This window comes from Lontra canadensis, unplaced genomic scaffold, assembly GCF_010015895.1.
Source record: "Lontra canadensis isolate GAN:19392208 unplaced genomic scaffold, GSC_riverotter_1.0 scaffold118, whole genome shotgun sequence".
Classification (NCBI taxonomy): Eukaryota; Metazoa; Chordata; class Mammalia; order Carnivora; family Mustelidae; genus Lontra; species Lontra canadensis.
The window spans coordinates 1326482-1341817 of record NW_022631112.1 but is presented as its reverse complement, the minus strand read 5'-3'; the positions used below and the strand labels follow the sequence as shown (position 1 = coordinate 1341817).

The window sequence follows — 15336 nt, the reverse complement described above, 5'->3', positions numbered from 1 at the left end:
CCTGAGGTACTTCACTCCAAATTTCACGTCACAGGAGCAAAGTTAGAAATATTCTAGACCTTCCTATTTACTGGTACTGCATAAATAACAAAGCCATTTTATGTTTCTGACGTCAGGAGATTTTATTTCAGGCTAAGAATAGATTTAACGTATATAAATCAAAATCAAAATCAAATTCCCCTCTCGTGGTTAGGATGCATTAGGGGAAGATTCGCCTGAGGGGACAGATGGCAGGTGCAGCAATGTCCTTGGGCTAAATACTTGGGGGAGCTCCTTGGCCTTATTTACATCTGCATTAGCTGGTTTACACACAGTGTTTATCCCTGTTCTGTTTGGTGTTTAAGAGGGTTTATGATTTTTCCTTAGCATCTATGGAAGTTGGTTCCAAGGAAGGGGGTCAAGGAGCAGAGAAAATAGGAGAAATGGTCTAAGGAGAGGGTTTAACTCTATAGGTCTGAATCCAGTCTGTGGTTTTAAAACAGTTTTCTTTTCTAGTAAAGGCTTTTCTGTTTTTCAGGAAGAAGTTCAAATTCTCTTGTGACAAAATTTACTTAACATGGGAAAAGGATCATGATATAGTATCAAGTGATAAATATTCTGAATATCACACCCTTAAAAAAATTCAATGTTTTTAAAATTTCAATGTTTTTAAATTATTTATTTATTTATTTGAGAGAGAGAGAGAGAGAGAGAGAGCGCGCATCAGTGGAGGGAGGGGCAGAGGGAGAGGGAGAAGCAGACTCCCTGCTGTGCAGGGAGCCATACACAGGCTCTTGATCCCAGGACCCTGGGATCATGACCCAGCCGACGGCAGACACTTAACCTACTGAGCCACTCAGGTGCCCCCACCCTTAATCTCTTTAAAAAATTAAACGAGGGGGGCACCTGGGTGGCTCAGTGGGTTAAAGCCTATGCCTTCGGCTTGGGTCATGATCTCAGAGTCCTGGTATCGAGCCCCGCATCAGGCTCTCTGCTCAGAGGGGAGCCTGCTTCCTCCTCTCTCTCTCTGCCTGCCTCTCTGCCTGCTTGTGATCTCTGTCAAATAAATAAATAAAATCTTTTAAAAAAATTAAATGAGGATATGTACATGGATATAAATATTTGTATGGGTAACTCATATTTGCCTGACAGTACAGATCTAGGAAATAGCAACGGGACCAACCAGACTTTTTGCATTTCACTGCATACATCTGTATACTGTTTGAATTTAATAAAGTTATAACTTTTACAATTTTTAAAAGCCAACGAAGATTAAAGATAAGCCAATATTTATCCGGGCTTCAAGTTGGAACCATGAGAGAACAGGTGAAAACTCTTTCCTTTTGAGATGAGAGTCCTTGACTGGGCTTGCCACCAAGGTAGGAAGACATAAGATATACAAATGGTCTAACCCATGGAAACATTTGCCCAGGGCTCATAAACACACAGCCCAGGGAATGGGGGAAGAAGGGAGGAGCCTTAGGCTCTTATTTACTGATAAGAAAACAAAAGCCCTGAAAAGGGAGGTGACTTGATAAATAGGCAACAGCCAGCTAGGGGTGACCGGTCTCCTGAGTACATCCAACATAATTTCCCCTCACCCATGTCATTTGCCCTAGACCATAAACCAAACCAATGTTTTCGTATCTAGGAAGTGTCCACTGTTAGCCCCAAGAATGAGGAAATGTACTAGAGGTATCTGATACTTTTTAATTTACTAAAGAAACCCTTAAGAAACCTTCAATCTCATCTATAAAACCATAGGCCTTAGGGGAGAGATAATACCAATTCTCTCCAAACACATCCATAAAACATAAAAAAGAATGCTTTCCAGCCATCTTAGAGATCAGCATTACCCTTATTCCAAAACCAGACAAAACATACCAGGAAAACAAAGCTACACACCAATCAATATCTTTCATCAACATAAGACTTTATAAATTTCCAACAAAAAGATTAGAAAATCAGGCCCAGCCGGAACACACATCATGACTAAGCTGGAGTTTATCCCAGGAATTCAAGGTTGGTCCAACATTCTAAAATCAACTAATGCCTGTTGATAGACTGAAAAAGAAAAACTTTGTGGTGATTTCAACAGATAAAGAGAAAGCATTTGACAAAATTCACTACCTATTTATGATGGGTATAGAAGAGAACTTCCTAAACCTGATAAAGCACCTCTACAAAATGAAGCAAAACAAAACAAAACAAAACTAACATCATACTTAATAGTGAAACACCAAATGAGATCTAGGCAAGGATGCCCACTCTCCCCATTCCTACTCAACAATGTACTTGAAAAGCTGTAACCACTGCAATAAGGCAAGAAAAAGAAATAAAAGGCATGAAGATCTGAAATAAAGAAAAATCCCAAAGATTTTACAGAAAGCTACTAGAACTCATGTGGGTTTGGAAGGGTCACATGAGACAAGGTTAATCTCTTAAAAATCACATTATCTATATATTAATGAAGAATTTTTAAAGTACTGCTTACCAAAGCATTGTAAAACATGAAATACGTATGAACAAAATTTGTATGATGAAAACTATAAAACATTGACGAGAGAAAAGGAAGACTACCTAAATAAATGGAGAGAAACATGTTCATGGATCAAAAATCTCAATATTGTTAAGATATCAATCTTCTCCAATGAAATCCCAGTAGAAATTCCAGCAAGTCTTTTTTATACAGATTGATAAAAAGATATTAAGATCTCTGTGGAAAAACACAAGACTGAGAAAATCCAAAAAGATTTTGAAAAAGAAGAAAAAATTAGAGGATTCACACTATCTGATTTCAAGACTTACTATGGAGCTCAGTCAGGGGCAATTTTACCCCCCAGGAGCCATTTAACAATGTCTGAAGACATTAATTGGTTGTCACAACTGGGGAAGGAGGGAGCTACTGGCATCTACTGGACAGAAGCCAGAAATGGCACTAAACACCTTACAAGTCACAGGACAGTCCCCCACAACAAATAATTATCTAGCCCAAAACATCAGCAGTGCTGCGATTAAGGAACCCTGAGCTAGAGAAATCAAGACAGTGCTTAACTGACACAAGGAAAGAAGTATACATTCATAGAACTAGAGACTCCAGAAATAAACCCATACACACAAAGTACCAACATAATTCAGCAGAACAAATATAATCTCTTTAATAAATGACGCTGGAGCAATTACACACCTATGTGCAAAAGACATTAATCTTGGCTCTTTCCCTGCATCCAATACAAAAATTAGCATGAAATGGACCATAGATCTAAAGGTAAAAATAAGACTATAAAACTTCTAGAAGAAATCATAGCTGTTTGTGACCTTGAATTAGGCAAGTATCTCTATCCTTGGATATAAAAACCTACACATCTTTTTTTTTTTAATGTGGAATGAAGCCTCTTTAATTTTAATTTAATTTCAGTGTAGTTGATATACAATGTCATATTGGTTTCAGGGGTACTACAGCAATGCAAGAATTCCATGTATTACTCAGTGTTTGTCAGGGTAAGTGTGCTCTTCATCCCTTTCACCTATTTCACCCCAAAACTATAAATCTTAAATTTAAATGTGGATAAACTGAAGTTAATCAAAACCTTAAAACTTCTATTCTTTAGAAAATACTGTTAATGAAACAAAAAGAAAGGCCACAGGCTGGGAGAAAATATTTGCAAAGAGCTTATCTGATAAACAACTTGCATCTAAAATACATAAAGCTCAAAACTCGGTAATAATAAAACAATCAAATTTTTTAAATGGGCTTAACAGACACTTCAAAAGAGAGACAGATGGCACGTAAGAAAATGAATGCAGCAATAGCATCACTGGTTACTGGAGAAATGCGAGCTAACAGTACAATGAGATACCACCAAAAACTACTGGAAGAGTCAGAATTTAAATTTAAAAAGAAAGTTGACAAAACTAAGTGCAAATGAGGATACAGAGAAGCAACCAGAACACTCACACATTGCTTCTGGGAATACAAAACTGTACAGCTACTTTGGAAAAGAATTTGATAGTTTCTTTTACTTTTTTTTAAGTGGGGGAAGGAAAGGGAGAGAATATTAAACAGGCTCCATGCTCACCGCAGAGCCCCATGCAGGGCTTGATCTCACAACCCTGAGATCATGACCTGAGCCACTATCAAGGGTCAGATGCTTAACCGACTGAGCTACGGAGGCGCCCCAAGATTCTGGCAGTTTTTTATAAGATTAAACACATACCTAACGAAAGATCCAGAAATCTCGCTCTTAGGTATTTACCCAAGAGATGAAAGCTGCCCACACAAAAACTTTTATGGTAAAAACTGGAAACAACCCAAATGTCTATCAGCTGGTGAATGGATAAGCAAACTGGGGTGCATTCCAAAAAAAAAAGTACAGAAATAGAGATACATAAATGCAATAACATATAGGATTGTCAAGAGCATTACATTAAATCAAAGAAGCCAGACATAAAAATGTTACATGCCATACGATTCCATTTCTAGGAGCCTCAGTTAAAGGCAAAATTACAGGGACAGAGAATAGATGAGTGCTTGTCAGGGACTGGAGGTGTAGCGGGGAGAAGACTGACTACAAAGGAACAGGAGGAAATTTTTGGAGGTGACAGAAATGTTCTATATCTGAATTGTGGTTGTGGATCCATGATTATATACTTCTGTCAAAACTAATCATGCAGTAAACCTAAGAAGGGTGAATTTCACTGTACGTAAATTATACCTTCATAAACTTGACTTAAAAAAAGGAAAAAAAAAGTGGTGGCTCATGGGCGTGTTTTCTTTGTATGGCATGACGTTTCAAAAATCTGAATTAGTTGGTGACATGTGAAAACAAGATTTTAAATGAAGACCCAGCTTTTCTTGAGAAGTCAGAACTTTGGCACCCTGGGCCTCCGCCTCCCAGGCTGTAGCTGAACAGGAACTGCCTCTTTGCACAAAGCAGATACTCACCCTATGTCTTGCCAGGTCCCCCAAGCTGAACCAACTCACAGAATTACTTTATCGACCTGCTATTCCACCCACTGAGTAAGGGCTGCTTATCCTCGGCGGTAGACTGTTCAAGGCCAAGAGCCAGGCCTAGCTGGGTCCGCACTATACTTCCAGTACCTGGTGAAGAGCTTGGCCTCGCCTATGCCAGGTGGTTGATAAACATTATCAAATCAATGTGACTCACTTGCCACCTTCCCAGCAGCTACAATAACTGATATTCAAAATACCCAGACTGCCAACTGCTCCTTTGGACCTGAAGTCCCCAAAGAGAGTCACCATCCAAGGCAGCCATCTAGTGACCTAGAATAATGTGTCCCTCTGTGTGTTTAGAAATCCCCTGTAATATGTTGTCAAGCAACGAAAATGTTTTAGGATCATTCCAACTATTCATTTTTGTCTAGAGAAGAGTAGAGTTGTTGTTTGTTGAAAGAAAGAAAGAAAGGAAGAAAGAAAGAAAGAAAGACCACAATACAGGCTTGAAGGGTAATGAAAATGAAAAAGGAAGTGTGCACATCTTGAATATTCTTGGATCATATTCTAGTAATTTAAGACTTTAGATACGTAGGCTTCTGAGAGATTCTCCAGTTGTCATCAGAAGGTAGTATCTCCATGTTTTCACAGTGATGTTCAGTTTTAGGGGAGGGTGTGGGTCAGGGAGGGGGTTTCCGACTTCTGTTTGATGTCAATATTAAAAGTAGAATGTTACTATTCACCAAATCTTCTTTACATGTGTGTGAGATGGGGAAAGAAACAGAGGCAAGGTTGAGGACATCTTGTAAATATCTTTGAAGCTCTGATAATTAATATTGAGAGTGAAAAAGCTCAAATACATTTCATTGGACTGTCTGTATCTGGGGGGAAAAATCACCAAATCAAACACTCTTGCTGTACATCTTTAATGTTAAAAAATAAGAAAGGGCAAACATAATGCAATTATGACCCATCTTAAATCTCTCTTGATCCACATCCCCTCTTATTCTGCTTTCCTTGACAGAAAAGCCTTTAAAAGAGTTATCTTTTTTTTTTTTTCCTCACTATCTCTGATTTTTCGTCTTCCTTTCTCTCTTAAACTCACTGCAGTAAGACTTCTATCCCCTCTACTCTCAGGGCACCAAACACGTCCACATCTCCAAACCCAACGTCCACTGCTAGACTTTTCCAGTCTCTTTTGCTGGCCTCTCTTCCCCCTGAACCCTTAAATGCTGCAGTATCCCAGGGCTCAGATCACCCCTCTTTTCCATACTTACTCTCTAGGTTTCTTGTCCAATCCCATGCTGATCGCTTCCAAACTTATAGCTCTGGACCCAATTTGTGTCTGGAATTCTAGACTACTATAGGCAACTGGCTACTGGACATCTCAACTTAGATGTTTAATAAACTTTTTAAGCTTCACATACCCCAAACCAACTCATTTCCTCCCGCAATCCTGAGCCTCTTGTAATCTCCTGCCTTTCAATCTATGGCAACTTCATCTTCCCAGTTGCTCCAGCCAAAAACCTTGGCCTCCAATTGGTTACTCTCTTTTTCTCCCACCCCACATCTAGTTTATTAGAAAACTGTATTAGCTCTATCTTCAAAAGATGTCCAAAATTTCACCACTTCTCACCACTCTACGCCATACTACCAGGTCTCCTTGCTTCTACCCTTGACCTTACAGTCTTTTCTCCCCACAGTAACGAGATTCTTTTAAAACTGAAGTCAGAGCATGTCACCTTTTCCTTGCTCTCATTCAAAATAAAATACCAAGTTCTCACCATGCCAAAATGTCCTACACAATCTGGCCTCAACCTGCTCTTCAATGTCATGGCTTACTGTTGTCCCCTTGTTCACTCAGTTCCACATAGGTACCCACATAGGGATGCTGGTCCTCAGCCATCCCAAACACAATCTCATCTCAAGGCCTTTGCACTTGCTTTCCCCCCTGGCTGGAATATCTTCCTCCCCTTTTAGGTAGCTACTCAAATGTCATCTGATCACAGAGGTCTTCCTTCCCGGCTCTATCAATAAGCGCATGCGTGAGGGCGTGCCCAGACACACCAGCATCAGCGTCTTGCTATCCCCTTATGATGATTTACTTGTCTTACCACCATCCATCCTCATTTGCTTATTTCCACTTGCTACTTAAAATGGGGGAGGGGTCAATGAAACCCCGGTGCTTGCAAGAAATCCAGAACATCAGGTCTAATCCCAGACCTGCAAAATCAGAACCTGCATGCTAAGGGGATCTTCAAGGAATTCACATGCCTGGTCAAGTTTAGAAAGCACCGGGCTAGTTCCATGAGAATGAGAGTTTCTTTTCGTTCATTGTGGTGACCTCAGAAAGCTGAGACACTCGAGATTCACTGAATGAAGGAATGAACAAGTGAACTATTGCGCCAGTTTCAAATGGAACTCCAAGTTGACGATGCGGTACAAGGTTAGAGAGAAACATCCTAGGCCAAAATTAACTCCCCTATATTTTGTGCTAAATTAGAGATGCCCCAGGAACAGCAAACCCTTCTTCCAAAATGCAAAATACACACCCTGACTAAAGCAGCCATTCGCAACTTACTGTGGATTACTTGAATGAGATAATTATTCCAACAAGCACAGAATCAGCCACACGGGGGGAACAGGAGTCTAAGAAGGCTGAAAGTTTAATAAGTGCCTACACGGCGCTGGGCATCCTAATAGGCAAGAGGGAGATTTCAGGGAACTTACAAGTAGGTGGGGGAAGCAGAGGACCTTTCAGAGAAGGGCAAAGAGGGTGCGGAGCCCTATGAGGAGGGCTTGGGAAAGCCCCAGGGCACGGAGAAAGTCTGGAATATTCCTCACTGTGGGCAAGTTATGCTCTGGCCACAGAGTCCTTTAGTATTCCCTGGCCTGAAAGGTCACCATCAATCCTGCCAGCACCTACTTATGCTTTAAGGGGCCACCACTCCCCCAGAATTAACTGTTCCTTCATTTTATGAGTTCTGATCACATAGTATCCGAATTCAAGGGTGCACATCACTCCCTTCATGAGGGGCCTCTACTCACTGCCTTCTCCTTACTCCCTGCTGCAGCCCCGGCCCCTGCCTGGCACCTGGACACGGTAAGGTTCAGTCCATTTCTGCCCTTTATAAGAACAGTTAGCATTCCCGGCGCATTTACTACGTATACCAAGCCCCGTCTGAGACACTTCAAGTCTGTCAACTCATTCGATCCTCATGACCACCCAGTGAGATTAGAGCTATGACCCCATTTTACAGATCAGAGAACTGAGGCCCAGGGAGGCAAGATGACAGAAAGGAATGAGCACGGTACCTGCGCCGGCACACGGTAAAGACGGACTGACATGAACTGCGTGGAAGATCAGTAGTTAAGGAGGCTGGAAGTCATTTTGGTTCCTGAACAGCCTTCCTAGAGCCCCTGAGGGCAGAAGAGGCTAAAGGCTGTCGGAGGAGCTTGCTGCTCTGAAGAGACTCCTTTCCCACTCCAGTCTCCCATCTCCAAAACAGAAGTTAGTGCCTTGGAGCAAGAGCCCCGTGGAGACAGAGGTTAGGAGAGGACATCCGAGGGAGGACACTGAAGACCTCCCCTTTATAGGACAAAGAGGAGCGAGCACAAATTCCCCAGGAATGTCAAAGCAAAAGCATTGGGTGGGATGGGCGGAGGAAGGCTGGAGGACACTGTAAGGGCTCTGGAACACACAGGTTCTCAACAACGGCTACAGATTTTCCTGAAACAAACTATTTCCTCCCATTTCTCAACCCAGGTAAATGTTTGCCTTAGCCTTGCTTAGAAAAACAAGGCACAGCAAAGACATGAGTGCAGCAAATTAGCACTTTTAGTAGGATCTCAGTATCCTAGGTCTGGCTTCTCATGCAAATCAGCATCAGACACATTTATTTAGCAGCAAGTAATAGCACCGAACGGCAGCTACCCCTCCGAAAAGTCCAAAACCAGGTTGTCGGAAGTTAAAGTTTCCAGGAAGGTGTCATCCAGGCTCCTGCTTCCCTCTAGACACTGCTTCTTTACACTAATCCCTTGGGATACCTTGCATTGGTCCCAGGACTCACCCACCCTGCCACGACTGACGCTGCCTCGACTGGAAATCAGAGAACAAATGAGAGCAAGTAGGAGGCAGGATAGGGAGCCCAGGGTTTAAGTCATGGCACTGAATCAGCAGCCAACTCACAGGAAACCGTGGAGCCCAGTGGTACACTCTGGATCCACAGGTGGGCTAGACCCCAGGAAACTGGTCATCAAGGGTGACAGCAGAAAGGGCACCCCCAAAAAGCACAGAAGAAGCAACAAGTCACTCCAATGAGAGAGGAGGTTCTTGGGGAACAATGTCAATTTTAATGATTTTTACCATCATTTTAAGCAAAGCACCTTTCTTAATTATCCCCATGATAACCACAGTAAGAGGAAAAAGAAAAAGGATATCAGGGCTAAAACTAAAAGATAGAGACCAACAGTCCCGTAAGTCAGGCTCTAGCAACCTGAAGGAAGAGAGCCAAGTCAAGTCAGGTTCCGAAGGGTCAGTGGTTCGAAAGAAGAACAGAAATTCCAAACTGATCGGGGGAAATCATGCAACATCAGGCTGAACAAGAACAATACGTAAACTCCAAATTTCACATATTACAGATGGCTGCACAGTTTTTGGTATATGCACTCAAATGAACAGCCTCCAAAAATTAACATCTCATAAACAGTTTACAAAACTACAGGAGATCTGATTTATTTCAAATAAAAACTCAAAGTGTGTTCCTGATCCACGGAATACAAAGGCATTTACATGTGTCTGACTCTGGACTTACCTTTTAGGCATTATGCCAAATACACATCACTGAAAACTGCTAGAGGCATAAAAACTGTGGGTTAAATTCTTCAAAGGTTTTTCTCAGGTCTCAGGCACCCATCAAAGATTACCAAACTTTGTCACCACTATAATCATAACAGAAAATTTCTGGACAGTAACTTGTACACACAGACACCTCATGTCAGAGACTCTTTAAATGAATCAAAAAGGGGGGGCTTTGAATTAAGCTGTTGAAGACAGGCAATAATTTTAACCTGAAACCCTCTTACCTATATCCTTCATAATTAGAAATTTAACCTAATTGGGGGAAGGAGTAGGCTGGGGAAAAAGCAGTCTTCATTAGCGCTTGCTAGAAATCACATAACTACAGGATCCCATTTGCTTAAGTGAAGCTATATTCCTTGATAAATGAAACGCGGAATTTCATCACAAACAAAAGCTTGACCTTTATAAGTGTCCTAGTAATCATTCTTATTTCAAAGACGATTCCTGACTGCACAGTACGTCTGAAGCACATTAGCAGAATAACACCCCCCCCCCCACCCCCCCCAAACAGTTAAAATAGATTTCTCAAAATCGCCTGAGGAATTACAGAAATCTATTTCCTGGGGTTCTTGGGCGTTTAAGAGACAAGCGTGATTATTTTTAACTATCCTCCAGCAAACAGTGGGTTATATACTTGATCGGTGCCTAGATCCCTTTGCAAGATGCAAGCAATTATTTTAGGTACTTCTATCCCAAAAGGAAACGGATCTTCTGTCAATATACGCAGGGGAAAACGCTATTTGGGAAGCCGACCCTGGAATTGCCTAAAACTCTGGCCATTTCATGCAGCTGTAACAAAGTGGACACCCAAGAGGGAGCCCAAAATACAGTGGACGTCCCCACCCTGAAATGTGTCCTATTAAAACACATCCCTTTTAAGGTGTCTTTAACACCCCAGGTCTTTACCTAAATGAAGCGTGCCTGCCGGGACCACTGGGAAGGACCTGCAACTTGCCCAGAAAGAACATGCGAATGCACCTCTTTTTACTTCCCCGCCCAACGGTGCCTTCCCGGGAGACAGATTTCTGACAGGTCTCCTGCCTCGGCAGCAGCAAAGGGCGGAGAAAATCCCAGCACCGGTGCTACAAAGACCTCTCCATCCACCGCCACCCCGTCAGGTGCCGGCCCCGACGGGCGGCCCCGCTCCTCCAGAAACCTCCATGGGCGCAAAGCCGCCGCCAAGTGCTTACCCACGTCCGCCAGGCAGTGCTCGGAGAGGGCCGCCAGCAGCACGAGTCCCAGCAGCAGCGGAGGCAGCGGCGGCGGCGGCGCATCCTGGGACGCGGCGGCCCGGGCAACCGGCGCCGACCCCGAGCCCCTCACGCCCGGGCGGCGGGCTACTCCCCCGCCGGCCCGGCCCCTGCGCCCCCGTGCCGCCGGCCCAGCTTCCCTCGGGCCCTGGGGCTTCGCCTCATGCCGAGCCATGGGGACGCTTCACACATCCAGGCCGCTGCCTCGCTCCGCACCGCGCCGGGGAGCCCAGCCTTCGGCGCCCCGGTCCTCACCGGGCATCTCCGTCCAGGGCCCGGGCGCCGGAGAGCGGGGGCGCCGGGGGGCGCGACTGGCTCGCTCGTCCTGCCGCGCCCGGGGCGGGCTCCGCGGAGCCGCGGCTTCACCCGCGCAGGGCCCGGGGCCGCATGGAGCCGCGGCGGGAGCCGGCCGGGGATGCCACGGTGCCTGTCGCCCCGCGCCGGCGCGCCCGGGCTGCGAGGGTGGGACGGGCGCCGCCCGGGGCCCCCACCCCCGGGCCGGCGCCCGCGGACCGAGGGGGGCGAGGCGGCGAGGAGCGGGCGCTGGCGGCCGCGGGGCGCGCTCGGGACCTCCCTCCCGCCGCGGGCTGCTGCCTCTCCGCCTGGCTCTCCTCGCTCGCTCGGGCTCGGGTTCCGGCTCCGGCTCCGGCTCCGGCTCCCGGGCCGAGAGTGTTACTGCAGCTCAGAGCGGCGCCTCATTGACAAAGAAAGCACGTAGCTACCGGAGCGGGCGAGGGAGGCGAAGCAGGCGCGCGCGCGCATCCCCGCGCGGACCTACCGCGCGCCCCCCGCTCCCGCGCGCCCCGCCGGCCCCGGCCCAGAGGGGGACCCCTCGCGGCCGTTCCAGCGCGCGGAGGTCGGGAGCGGGGTGTGGAGGCGGCTGGGGAGGTCGGAGGGGACGTCCCTCTCCTCCCCCTGGTTTTCCTGCCCGTCTCCCATCTAGTGGAGGGAAGATCGCCAGGAGAGGTCCTCCGGCCCCCCAAAAAGGGGTGGAGGGTTAGATGGTCATGGTCAACGTACTGAAGAGGCCAGTAAGCTCCTCAGCCTGGATTTTGGAAAACCCTTTGCAGATAGGCGGGCGCGCTTTGTGCGGCTTGCTCACTACTTCTCTTGAGGGGCGGGCGGACACCTGCATGTCCGGTTTACTACCCCTGAGGAACTAAAGCGATTGTGGCCTAGTTGCAATAACATGCTGGACTAAAACACATTATAAATATTTCCTGCAGCCATACTAGGTGCAAACCAGTGCTCTGCGCATTGGGAAGACCAGAGGAAAATCTTTTCATAAAAGTCCCTTCCGCAAGTAGAATTAGGCAGTCCCTATCCACTAGAACAAAAGGCCTCCGAGTCAGCCGAATTGGCCTCCTTGCTCTTCCCCTTGCCGGGCTAGATGACCTTAAGCAAGTTCCCTCGTTCATCAGAGCTTCGTGCTTCTCTCAGCCAATAAATATTTATTGAGAGCCCACTGCCTGCCAGCTACTGTGTTAGGCACTGGGGATGTAAATGGGGAGCAAAAACACGCATCAGGAAGCTCAAACTCTATTCATTCAACAATTCTCACTGACCGCTTGTTATGAGTCAGGCACCGTTCTAGACACTGAGGACAACGGCCACAAACAAAATGAATGAAAGGCAGGGAAGGAGTGTTGCCACGTTAGATGGAGTGAAGGAAAGCCTCACAGAGAAGGTGACATTTCAGCAAAGAGCTGAAGGAAGGGAGGGAATAAGGCTCACAGAGAGAGCATTCGGGGTAAAGGGACAGCAAGAGCAAAAGCACAGAAGCAGAGTGGGCCTGGTGTGCCCAGGGTACTGCAAGCCAGCTAGTGGGTGTGGAAAAGTGTGATATCTCACTCATTGTGCATCAGTAGGATAGAAATAACACCATATTTCATCTAAGACACTCAGTTGTTGTTTTTTTTCCACATATGAACTTCTCAGACGTCAGATGTGTTTTCTAATGCATCCAAGACTTATTGAAATACAGAATGCCCTCTTAGGGTGATTATGATTTCAGTTGGTTGTTCAATTAAATTAGTTCTGCTATTTTTAAGAAACTTACAGTGTGGTTGAGACAAGAAAGAAGAGTTTGAGGCACTGAGGAGGAAGCCGGTCCATTGCTGTGAATCAGGCAACGTCACAAGGCGGGAGGAATGGTCCTGGCAGCAAGTGGTGATCCCAGGGAGACGGAGGGGGCTTTGCTGGCCTGAGATAGAAAAGATCTAGAAGGGGAGAAGCTGTGGGCAAGAGACAGGATCAAACCACAGCTGAGTTCTCCTTGGGCATTTAGAGAAAGAAAAGAGAGGGGCACCTGTGTGGCTCAGTTAGTTAAGCGTCTGCCTTGGGCTCAGGTCATGATCCCAGGGTTCTAGGATGGAGACCTACACTGGGCTCCCTGCTCAGTGGGGAGCCTGCTTCTTCCTGCCCCTACCCCCCACCTTCCTCTCCCTCTGCCTGCCGCTCCCCCTGTTGTGTTCTCTCTCTCTCTGACAAATGATTAAATAAAATCTTTAGAGAGAGAGAGAAACAAGAGATGGGGGGGGGGCAAATTCCATGGGGTTGAGAGATAGCAATTGTGTATCTCAAAAGCAAGTCCTCTGTGTGTTAATTGGGATTTTCCCTCCAACATCATTTGCCAGACTGCGACAAGATATAAATTTCCTCTCAGTGATCCTGGTTGTTAGACCTGTTTCTTTGAATTTCTCTGCTGACTGAGGCTGGCGGCCAGAGCGGACTCGATTCTTGTCCTGAGGAAGCCTGCAGTCTGGTGAGAGGCGCAGACGGGGGCAGCATTAACTCGGGGAGGTGCGGAGCGTTTCCGGTGAGCCATGAGCAGCATGCCTAGCAATGTGGCAATGTGGGTAGGGGAGCAGGCTCTCCACGCCTTGAGGAGGAGGGAGGAAGGAAGAAGGCACCATTTATGGTCAGTTTGCCAGGCCCGGCAAATAGCAAGGTGGCAAGACAGACACAAGTCTGCAGCGTTCTCAGAGGGAGAGCAACGTATCGGGTGAGGGCCGCACAGAAGGCACCTGGGGAGACCTGGCTTCCAGGCAGGAGACCCACATGGGCGCAGACGTGGTGAGACTGAATTCTCACCCAGTAGGAACAACTGTGGCAAAGTTTTCTGCTGGTGCAGGAAGCTTGATGAGATCCCTGTCCTTGATTGATGATGAGTCAGGGCATAGACTCCAAAACTTGACTCCTCAGATATTTAAATTCAGAAATGCCATTTACTAGATGCATAACTTGGGCAAGTCTCATATTCTTTATATAACTCGCCTATAACCCTGGAAATGATAAGACTACCTACCTCATAGGATTGAGTTGATACCTGTCAAGCATCTAGAAATACACATGACACACAGTAAGCGCTCAGTCAATCTTACATAACAAATACATTCCTCCTAACCTATAAACCCTTTAGTTTGCTTTAGTCTGCTGAAACTAAGGCTCTGGGACTTTCCCTATGTGGGATTATTGCTACATAGTGTTAGAAGTGTCTGTCTTTTTGCAAAGTACTTTGTTAGGCCACGGGTAAAGGTCAGTCTTCAGCGGGTGGTTTCTGGCCCTGAACTGAGATTTTCCACATTGCCTTAGGGGAGATACCTGGGCTTCTGTTTAGATCTCCCTGCTCTAGCCCTAATCTCTTACTGACACTCCTTACTTATACAAAGCCCAAGTCTACACTGAAGTCCTTTGGTTCCTACCATGCGCTGGGCCCTTGCCTTACTGTTCCTGTACTTTGAGTCAGCTGAGGAAGACACACAGTTTTGCCATGCCCATGTAACAGTGCTCTATGAAACCCAACATTGACTGACAACCCCCCCAGTCTCAGTGTCCCCCCCTGAGAAAAGTGTTTGACTCACTCTGTGCCTGTTCAGCCTCTGGGAACCACCCTGAATGACAGGAAGGTGTGTTTGAATTAACTATGCCTGAGGGCAGTAGGGAGCTATGCGAGAGTTTTAAAGCAGAGTGAGTGAGCAGCTGTGTGTTCCTGATCCATTCACTCAAGAATGGACCAGAAGAAGGGTGAGAGAAAAGGCTGTTGCAGAATCCTAGGTCCTCTTGTTTCCCTTTCCCTCTTCTCTCAACCTACTTTTCTGAAAGAACCTTCCAAATCCTGCTCCAGGGCCCAGCACAAAAGGCCCAGCGGTGCAGCGCCGGCGCCCACTAAGGCCAGCTCCGAGTGCCCATGGGGTGAGGCTGATCTCAGGCCTCACCTCCGCCCTATAGCAACCTCCCAACTCAGGCCTTGTTGATTTGCACTGGTCTCCTGTTAACAACATTTCAGCTTC

General features: G+C 46.2%; 1 protein-coding gene across 2 annotated transcripts in view; it reads right to left on the bottom strand.

Moving 5' to 3' along the window:
- The window catches only part of KIAA1549L (KIAA1549 like), a 249203-nt gene extending 237487 nt beyond the window's left edge, over positions 1-11716 (bottom strand). Inside the window, exon 1 of one of the 2 annotated variants that reach the window (XM_032840969.1) lies at positions 10985-11716. In XM_032840969.1, coding sequence (XP_032696860.1) covers positions 10985-11219 — 235 coding nt within the window. In that variant the 5' untranslated portion in view covers positions 11220-11716. The remainder of the gene's footprint in view (positions 1-10984) is intronic. The other variant, XM_032840968.1, reaches the window with a different exon arrangement.
- Positions 11717-15336: the final 3620 nt, after the last annotated feature.